The sequence below is a fragment of the Phalaenopsis equestris genome, unplaced genomic scaffold (genome assembly GCF_001263595.1).
Source record: "Phalaenopsis equestris unplaced genomic scaffold, ASM126359v1 Scaffold000540, whole genome shotgun sequence".
Classification (NCBI taxonomy): domain Eukaryota; kingdom Viridiplantae; phylum Streptophyta; class Magnoliopsida; order Asparagales; family Orchidaceae; genus Phalaenopsis; species Phalaenopsis equestris.
The window spans coordinates 1,085,093-1,095,870 of record NW_018164980.1 but is presented as its reverse complement, the minus strand read 5'-3'; the positions used below and the strand labels follow the sequence as shown (position 1 = coordinate 1,095,870).

General features: G+C 35.0%; 2 protein-coding genes across 5 annotated transcripts in view; one reads left to right on the top strand and one right to left on the bottom strand.

Moving 5' to 3' along the window:
• Positions 1-614: 614 nt before the first annotated feature.
• LOC110028964 lies at positions 615-3,316 on the bottom strand. The gene is made up of 2 exons (XM_020731046.1): positions 2,944-3,316; positions 615-1,046 (listed from the first exon to the last, which is right to left on the bottom strand). Exons 1-2 carry the CDS (start codon positions 3,225-3,227, stop codon positions 875-877), a joined length of 456 nt encoding a protein of 151 aa, XP_020586705.1. The 5' UTR covers positions 3,228-3,316; the 3' UTR covers positions 615-874.
• A 6,508-nt stretch (positions 3,317-9,824) lies between these two features.
• LOC110028978 (TSL-kinase interacting protein 1-like) overlaps positions 9,825-10,778 on the top strand; it is a 17,171-nt gene continuing 16,217 nt past the window's right edge. For all 4 annotated transcript variants that reach the window (XM_020731066.1, XM_020731064.1, XM_020731065.1 and 1 more), the window contains exon 1: positions 9,825-10,178. The gene's annotated coding sequence lies outside the window, so the exon portion shown is untranslated. The remainder of the gene's footprint in view (positions 10,179-10,778) is intronic.

The window sequence follows — 10,778 nt, the reverse complement described above, 5'->3', positions numbered from 1 at the left end:
GTTGTCGGGAAAAAATCAAATATTTTTCTTACAATTATCAAAATCTTGCAAAATTTATTTGTTAAATACTTTTTTGTCCAACCCAAAATCCAAAAAAATCCCTAAAGTTTGTGGTTGAGTTCATGATAATTTTATATTACATATCCTTCTGAACCATTATGTGCTAGGTACAATTACTCAAAATAATATTTACAGTGTTTAAAGGTGTAGGGGACCAAAAATGTTGAAGGGCCTTATAGATACTAAAAAAAACTTAATTTTTTTTAGTATCTATCTATCTATCTATATATATATACATAGTTTAATGTATATTCAATAAGAATAAATGAAAAATTAGATTCATTATGCCGATTCCCAATAAGTGGGATCAGTTAGGAAAAGGTGATGAAAAAACAAATCTTACTTATTTCCAAATTATTTCCTTCGTTACATTCTTAAAAGCATTGAAAAGTTTAAGAAAATATACTTATGCTTATATCAACTATACAAAAAGAAATAAATACCTAAACTAAAAATATATTCATTTTAAAGACGTGTTTATTTGAGGATTATAGGTCATACCCAACAAAGCTATAAGATCTCTCCATGTCATAAATTCATAAAAGAAAGTTTTCTTTGAAGAAATACAAAAAACCACGCTGTAAATCACTGCATAACTCGCTCTATTTCACTCAATGATAAGTATGAAATGGAGAATTCATAACTTCTAAAATCTAAAAAATACACATTATGTTCACATTGAAGCTGAGAAAATGAGACGAACAAAACCAATACCAATCTAATTTGCTTAAACATGGAGCTCAGACATGTTGCCTGTATTGATGGTATATGATGCAGAGAGTTGCAGAGGGAGAAAAGAGATAAACTTTACTGTTTACGCAGCAACAATTGTTTCATTGCCCGCAGATGATTCAGAGCTCTTTGGAGGCGGAGGAAGTTCAGCTTTCTTTACAATAGCAGGAGAAGAGCACTTCTTCCTCCCTTTCTTCTCATCTATGGTTATCTGCTTTTCTCTGCATTCGCTGCTGCAGAAAGCAACTTCTCCCCTGTAAAATGAAAGAAACATTCAGCTCCATGACATTTTTTTTTTCAAGTGAATTTTGATAAAGACGAGTACAGAGACTGGCACTGAGAACATCGAACGAAGCTCTAGTTGTGGAGATAATATAGAAATAAAAATTAATTGGTTTTTCATTGTCATCCACCTTATCCCATCTATTCACAATCAGCATAATGAATCACTTATTTATATTACATTGCCTTATTTTTTTAAAAGTGCTATTTCTACTATCCAATATATAATCCAATATATGTTTGGAATGGATTCATTTGTCTCGAAAATAAGTTGTGAAATTGGTGTGAAAAAAACAGAATATTTCTAAAACGAATAAACTTTTTCCTAAAATAAAAAATAAAAGAACATTCATACTACTACCATAAACTAACAAGTTTGATTGTGAAAAGCTCATTCTCCTTTGACAAAGATTAAGGATATTGTAGCAAATGAAAGATATAGTATCAATCTAACCAATTTTGATTACCACTCATCCATTAAAATTTTACGTTTTTATTATGCTTCATTGTTAGGGCCATCTTTTTCGCAACCACTCAAATTTCGTAACTAACTCTCAAACAATGAGACTCGAGGACATTAATGTTGTGACGAAAACTTAGGTACGAATATGCAAAACAATAGCAATTTCAAGTAATTTGATGCAAGATTACCCTTGATCATATCATTGTTGTTTGATATGACAATTAACACTAAATTGAGGTAACACATGAAAAATTTTATTGGCAATACATTTTAAAATATTTTGTTCAATTACCCTTCTGAGATCTATTATTGGCACAGTAACATTGCCCCCAAAAATTTGACAATGTTTTGATGTTTAGATGATACAACAACAATAACGCCTTAATCCCACTACGTGGGGTCGGCTACATGAATCCTTTTTCTCCATTGCGTCCTATTTGGTGTCATATTTTCATTTAGTTCTAGTAAATTAAGATCATTTTTAATACAATAAGCCCAAGTCTTCCTAGGTCTACCTCTGCCTTTCTTAACACAAGTCGAATATAAAACATCTACTCTCCTAATCAGATCATCAGATGGTCAACGTTTAATGTGACCAAACCATCTAAGACAACTTTCTCTAATTTTGTCCGTCACAGGAGCTACACCAACCCTATCACGGATATATTCATTTTGCATTTTGTCTCTAAGTGTAAAGCCACTCATCCACATAATCATTCTCATCTCGGCAACACTTAACTTATTATTATGCTTCTCTTTTAAAGGCCAACGTTCAGCGCCATAAACATCAAAAATCCGACAAGGTTTTGATGTTTAGATGATCAGATATGAAATTTCAATATATGTCAGGAGCTCATCAGTACAGATTAAGAACTAGTAGAGTTCTTAAACCATAAATGACCAGAAAGGAAATTACAATAAATGTCAGGAGCATAATTTCGTATGAATGGATGGAAGTAGGCATAAAAGCATGAAACAATCCAAACATACACTAATAACCAAAAGATCAAAGAGATATATATCCATGAATGCAGGCATGAATTAAACGAGAACTAGAGAAAAAAAAAAAATTCAATATGTCTGAAGTTGCATTGTGCAGCATCGAGCTCAGAAATCTGAACAAAGAGTTATAAATAAAAAATAATAATAATAGAAAAAATCAGTTCATCTTTCGGTACAGCAGGTGTTTCAGGGAAACCCAAAACGAGGTTATGGAAGAAACAAAGGATTGTCAGCTCATCGGTTAATCGCAGCGGAATCTAAAAACCCTAATAAATGGCGAAACGCCCGAATCTAAATTAGGAATAATAAGAAAAGTTTTGAGAATACTGAAATCTGCGATCATCCTGAATAGTATAAAAAGATTTGCATGGTTTATTAGATTAGGATCTTCTATAGATAAATACCTATACATGAAAGTATCAAAACCAGGGCCGAGGCTGCGCTTGCAGAGACCACAAGCCGTGAGGAAGGGGGCGGCCTCTGCTACGGAAGGATCTCCGGAGCACCTCCTCTTCAAGCCCCTCCGTGGCGCCGGCGAAGGCGGCAGCTTTCCATCCCGCCAGAGCTCTGCCAACGGAGGCGGTGGTAGGATTTCTGCCGGAGAGGTTGCTGCCGAAAGATCGGGAGACAGCTCCTTCAGGCTTGTCGTTCTCTTAATCGGAGTGCGCGGCCTCTTCCCCATTAGCATTCCTCTTCTTTGCCTTGCCCGTTTCTCCTCTCTCTCTCTCCTCTCTCTCTCCTTTAATAGGCCGAGGAAAGCGCGAAGAATAGTAAGGTATGCTGAATTCGGTGACGGATCTCGAGGGAAGGTATGTAGTCAATCCTGGCCGTTGGTCAGAATCCTCTCATCCGTGAGAACGCCGTTTTTATAGTTCTCTACTTTTCTGTTTCGGCTCTCTTGTTTTTGGGCTTTTTTTTTAATGTTTAAACGGGTCATAACTCATAAGGGGACTGCGGCCCGCACTCAATACAAGTAGCAGTCTAAATATTTAAAAATTCACATTATCTATTTTATTCGAAAAAATAAATTTTTTTTCTATGGCTAGACCTACGCAAAACTGCATCCAAATTCCAATAAAATTTATCCCATGTGCTCATTTGTAAGCGACAGTCCCACTGAATAAAAAATAATAAAATATTTTATTTTAATGTGTAACGAGACCTGAATGTTCATTGCTTCAAAATCTTATTATAGTTTTTTTATGGAGTTATTGATGTTTATTGTTATGTTATTTTAGTAGTATTGCAGAGCGATTGTCGTGTTATTGCAGTTTTTTTAATGTTATTTGAGTGGTATTGTATTTTTTTTCAAACCATTATTGCGGCTATTTTTGTGTTATTGAGGTCTATTATAACGTTATTTGAGTGATATTGCGGCGACTATGATGTTATTGATTTTTTTTAGTTATTGAGGTTATTTGGTGTTATTGTACTTATTTGATATTATTGCAATTTTTTTTTTAGTTATTGAAGTTTATTGTGACATTATTTAAGTGGGATTGTGATTTCTTGTGAAGTTATTGAACTTATTTGGTGTTATTATACTTAGTGTTATTGCGGGTTTTTTTTGTGTGAAGCTATTGAGATGTTATTAAAGTTTATTATGGTGTTATTTGAGTAATATTACGGTGGTTGTTGTGTTATTGCATTTTTTTTTTGTTATTAAGGTTTATTGTGGTGTTATTTGAATGATAATGTGGTCGTTATGCTAGTATTTTTTAATGGTGTTATTTCAGTGTTTTTGTTGTGTTATTGCGATATTATTGTGGTGTCATTTATGCGTTATTTTGGTTTTATATGAGTGGTATTACGATGACTCTGGTATGTTATTCTGGACTAGTGTTATTGTGGAGTTGTAACGATTTTTTTTGTTATTGGTGTTTTTTTGTGGAGTTATTGAGGTTAATTGATTTATTGTGGTTTTTGTGGAGTTATTGAATTATCATTGAAGTTGTTCTTGTTGAGACCTAGATATACACCAGTTATTGTGGTATATAAATAAAATAGAAGAACGATCGAGGATGAAGCGAAAAAATACGAGAAAAATCACACCAGAAAAGAACATCACAACGGAACACACAGATTTATGTGGTTCAACAAATTGTCTATGTCCATGAAGTTGCAGAGGATTTTACTACTTGAGGAATTTACACCAGTCAATCACCTCGACTTACAAGAGGAAACTCTCACTCTTCGTTGCTCTATCTCTCTTGTTCTCTCTCTTTTTTTCTCTCTCTACACCGAGATACACCGAATAAACTCTACATCGAGATACACCGAAGAAGAAACAAGCACAAGAGAAATAAACCCAATTTTTCTTGTATTACAAGCCACCAAGAACAAGCCTATAGAGAACAATTTTCTTCTTCTTCCTTCTTCTTTCTTCACCACAAGGAACTATCTCTTGCACTTCTCTTCCTCTGCCCTGAGGAAACCTTCCTCTATCCCGAGAAAACCGAAGAAGAACTAAAACAGTGACTACTAAACCCAAGGAGAGTCATCCGGAGCTTTTATCACGAACAGGATGGAGCGAAGAGAAGCTTCACTTCACAAAAGAGAAAGACATAAGTGATTATTTGTGAAGATGTGTGACTCTCCAAAGTAAAGTAACAGCCCAAGCATAGTGGATTGGGCTCCACCGTTTCTAACAAATCTCCCACTTGGAGACCGGTACACATCCTGCAACATCTCCTTCCTCAAATTAATATCCTCCGCGGGCGGTGTCACCTTTTTCTTCAACATGTATCATCTACCTTGAATCCTCCACCTTAAATCTTTCACCTTTACAACTCAAAGCACTGTCTTCACTCTAGAAGACTAACTGAAGCTGTGCAAAACTTCAGTTTCTCAAGAGTAACACCCTGAGTTAACATGTCATCAGACTCCACATATCTTTGCACCTCCAAGTTATTTGATCACTCGTCTCTTCTTACAACTCTTACTGCATAGGCAACATCATGCTTCTGGTAAAAGCCTTTTTCAACAAGTCTAGCCTTATACCTCATACTGACACCACACTCAGTCTTCACCTGGTACACCCACTTATTGTGCAATGCCTACTTCCTTGGTAGAAGTTCGCCAACTCCCACTTGCTTGAACTTTTATCTTGCAATATTTCTTCATAGCTCCGTGGTTCTTCAACATCTGTCTGTGGAACAATAGGAATAGGTGTCCCGGACTCACTTTTTTCTTCACTTCCATCACTGCCCTGCACTATGGCCCCTAGTGCATTTCATACCATATTCAAAGCCCCTGAATCCAACATCAAGTCTTCAACAGAACTATAAACTGCCAACATAGTGCATCATGTGATTATTCAGATATCACATTTGCGCTATCATTCTCTATCTTCTTAAAATTCCTGCAGTTATTCTTTATGTGGCAAGCCTTGCCATAATTTCAACAGGTTGTCTGCTTACTAAACTTTGATTTTGATCTCTCTATATTTGAGTTCCTATCATACCATCTCTCTTAAATCAGCATTCAGTGTCGAACTTGAACCTGAGACCTCGTCAGAATCTTTCTTGTGAATATCCTCAACCAAAATCAAATCACGAATATCATCGTATTTCAGTTTAGATTTACATGCATATCCGTTAACTGTTATCCTCATGACTTCCCAACTATCTGATAATGAAGCTAACAAGATCAGTGCACATATCTCATCATCAAAATCAATTTCCATAGACGACAATTAATTTGTGATAGTATTAAAATAGTATTAAAATCATTCATTCAGGTGTTGAGCAACAGAAACATATTCTGTCATATTTAAATTGAATAACTTTTTTATCAAGTGTACATTGTTATTCGTCGATGACTTTTCATACATACCTGATAAGGCTGCCATGAGATCTGCAGTCGTCCTTTCCTTAACGACGATGTGTGCAACGGACCTCGTTGGGGTCAATCAAATAACCCTCAGAACTTGTCGATCAAATAAATTCCATTCAGCCCCATCTATCATTTCAAGTCTTTTCCCCAATAACGGAATATGATGTTTATTCCCATAATGATAATCCTTTATCTGCATTTTCCAATAACCAAAATATATGACATCAAACTTCTCTATCTCTGAAACTTTCATTTCATCTGCAATCATCATTCTTCCTCAGATCCAAAACCACGCTCCGATACCAGTTGTTGTTGTTTTTTTTGAGATTTAGATATACTCCAGTTGTTGTGGTATATAAATAAAATAGAAGAATGATCGACGATGAAACGAAAAAATACAACGAGAAAAATCACACCAGAAAAGAACAGCACAGCGAAACACACAGATTTATGTGGTTCAACAAATTACCTACGTCCATAGAGTTGCAGAGGATTTTACTACTTGAATTTATTACTACTTGAGGAATTTACACCAGTCAATCACCTCGACATACAAGAGGAATCTCTCACTTTTTGTTGCTCTCTCTCTTCTTCTCTCTCTGTTATTCACTCTCTATATTGAGATACACCGAATAAAACTCTATACCGAGATACACCGAAGAAGACAAACTTACAAGAGAAATAAACTCAATTTCTCTTCTGCCACATGCCACCAAGAAGAAGTTTAGGGAGAACAATCTTCTTCTTCTTCCTTTTACTTCCTCCTGCCGCAATGAACTGCTCCTCCTTGCACTTCTCTTCCTTTGCCCCGAGAAAACCTTCTTCTATCCCGAGAAAATCGAAGAAGAACTGAAAGCGGGACTACTACTATTTTTGGGAGAGTCATTCGAAGTTTTTTATGACGAACAGGAGGGAGCAAAGAGATATTTTACTTCACAAAAGAGGAAGACGACAGTGATTATTTGTGAAGAGGTATGACTCTCAAAAACAAAGTAACCGCCCAAGCATAGTGGATCGGGCTCCACCGTTTCTAACAATACTCTATGAACTTGACGTATTGACTATACCAAATAAAAAATAAGATAAACTATTTATGAAATTAAACATATTTATTTATGAAATTTGATGCAACAAAATCAACTCATTAATATTTTTTTTATTATTGTTATTATTATTATTATTATATTTTTAAAAATAAGAATTTACTAACCTGATTAAACTTGGCTTAACTAACCATTAAAATAAAATAACGTTTTTGAATTATTTTGATGGGGAGAAAAATATTTATTTTTAAATAAAATTTTGGGGATTTACATGCATGAAAGTTAATCTAAGGAATATAAAATAATATTATCAAACACTACGAGTTCTTAAATCACATTTCTTCCTCGTCTTATCTAAAATCCTGGATTAGGAGATCCAGATGGGGATTTATAGAATTCAGTGAGACTGACATGCGTGATGGAGGACAAGGTATACCTTCCTCGACGGTTTCGTGCAAGAGTAGAGGTAAGGAGGAGGAAGTAGGTCGTCTTTGCACAGAAAAATTATTCCATACGGATCGGACACCACAAGCATCTTGCGTGTGGTGTCCGATCTTGAGGTGATTTACGACCAGGATGTATTTTGGTGGGCACCACCTAAATTAAAAAAAAAAAAACTGAAATAATCATGACCGTAGATCACCGCGATCTACTGCCAGGATCGGACACCGCATGCAGAAATGTATGCGGTGTTCGTATGCAATAATTTCTCCTTTGCACGACGCGATGTCATCATTGTCGTCTTATGTGGCTCTAAATGCAATTGTGTTGCATGGCTCAATCACTTATCACTAGTTTTAAGCAAAACAATGACAGAGTGATGAGAGTCAAAGGCACGACTGTAAATGAACCAATGCACTCGATGAACAATTTGAACTCGACTCGATTAAGACTAGATCACATTATTTAAAATTAGTAAATGAACAAGCATGAACAATTTTTATAAGCAAGAAGTTTAAATGAACTTAATATGAACATAGCCAAACTTATTTGTTTATGTTCACGAACAAACTCTTTTATCGTTCTACAAATAATATGTTAAATATTCAATACTAAACTCGATAATAACCCGTCTATTATAGATATATATATATATATATAAATAAATCTAATTAGCTAGAATTTATTTAATCATAAATTTAATATTAATATATTATTATATCAATAATAGTTTTAGTTTAATTATTAATTATATATTTATTTTATTAATAAGTAAATAATACTTAATAATAAATTATTTAAAGCTAAAGAGAGTGTTATAAAATTCTTTCTTATAGAGTTTTCTTAACTCCAATGTAATGAGTTCAATATTTTATGACCATCACATATAACTATCAACAACATTAATGTTGTTTGCCTTATTGCTATTATTTTCTTAATAACATGCTTAAGTAAATGTTTATCTTTATAATTTTGAGGATCGATTTAGTTATTTCACTTTCAAAATTTGAATTAGTGTAGTACTATCAATAAAAATTGTGCAGTTATTAGTAAAGTTCAAAGAATTTAGAGACATAATTGATATATTAGTAGTTGTGATTATAATTACAAAATTATTTATTAAATTTTTTATATCAAAATCTAAATTCTCATTTGAATTTTAACTCGTTCATTAGCTTGTTTAAATACTTGTTCATTTATCATGAACAAATCAAGTACACATCAAACTCAAACATTGAAAAAAATTAAACAAATAAAGCTTAAACGATGTATAAAAGCTCGACACAAACTCATATCGAATATGAACAAGTTACAATCATACCAATTGAAGTCCGAACACTGTTAAACTCGGCTCGTCTCGGCTCAAATCGATTACAACCCTAATCAGAGGGTTTCAAGGACGGAGGAGGCGAGGGAGATGTGAGGTTGCAGTTCAATGTACAAACCTACACTCAATTCTCATAGAACATAGAGATGGTGGTCCATCCAACAAAATTGAGAAAGCGGTGGGAGGAAAAGTGGGAGGATGGTATTGCAAAAGGAGCAAAGCACAAGGAAAGAAATAAATTGACGTGTAATTTTCAATGCTTACACTCACAATAACTCAACATAACTTGAGTGAAAAAACAGAAGAGAGAAACATTGGATAATATTTTCTTGCATATATTCATATTTGAAATGTTGAATATGGAGTCCCCATTTATAAATTTATTGGGAAGTAGAAGCTGCACCTTTAATTTGATAAATAATTAAGGGAAAATTGCATACAGACCACTTGAAACATCTATTTTTATAAACCAATCCCGAGGTGATTTTTCCGAACCAGTGAACAGCATATCCACGCGTGTCACAATTAAGAAAAAATGTATGAAAGATAATGATTGATTTGTAAATATCAACTTTCGGGAGGTCTGTATGTAATTGTCCCAATGAATAAATGATATAAGTTATGAGGCGGACGCCTCTTGAAAGCCCCCCTTAAATTTTAGCGCGCCTGATTGTACATATTCGGCTCTTGTACAAAGCCACCGTCGGCAGATCGACTTCAGAAATCAGAGTTAGGGCAATAGTCCGCACGTCCTGCCCCGTTCCCCCTCTCTCTCGCACGCCGTCTCCTCAACTACTCTTTCGGACGGGAGCCCTGTCGCCGATATTCCTCTCCACGCCGACGCCGAGTTCGTCTCCCCTTTCCAAGGATCGGAGTCCGGAGCCGTTGGCCGTTGCAAATCGCTTTCGCTCGATCTGCAAGGCGGCACCCCGAAAGGCTAGCTAGGAAGACAGTGGCGATCCGATCGGTGTACAAAGAGCTCCGATGATGAGGAGTGCGTCATTTTGCTTTATTACCTCTGTTGTTGACGGAGCTTTGATGTGTAGACATAGCTGATATGTTCCATTTCCATCCATTCAGCTCTTTTTTTTATTTAATCAGAATGTGTGTTATTGCGGCACGTTAACTCGTCAAGCACACAAGTTAATTGCTCTGCTTTACAAAAATATTTTCGGTTTGCAAACTCCGAGAAGCATAGATTCATGCAACTATAAAGCCTGAATGTGTTAACAACACCATAAATTTATAGCGAAATTTTTTTCTCCCGTGTCGTTTGATGTATGATATTGGTCTCCAGCTTATGGTTGTTGTCTTGTTGCTGCTATATCACCAACCAAATTGGCTTACATGGTTAGAAGGGTTAAATGGCAAGTTGATTCTACAGGAAATTAAGTAGCACAAGTTTGGAAGATTTATTACACACCCCATCCAATTCGGTGGTAATTTCTATGTATTTTTGCATACATACCTCTAAAAATGATCATTACTAATAAATTTAAATTTCAAATACATCCGTTTTGATCACCATCAATTGAATGGCAAATGACATAGTGCATCAGTTTCTACCACTTCTTTGTAGTGCATAATATATATA

Excerpts from the sequence above, each read along its gene's own strand:
- LOC110028964 (XM_020731046.1), bottom strand. The coding sequence starts at position 3,227 with ATGCTAATGGGGAAGAGGCCGCGCACTCCGATTAAGAGAACGACAAGC. Across the intron at positions 1,047-2,943 it reads TTTGATACTTTCATGTATAG|GGGAGAAGTTGCTTTCTGCA; the intron begins GTATTTATCTAT and ends TTCATTTTACAG.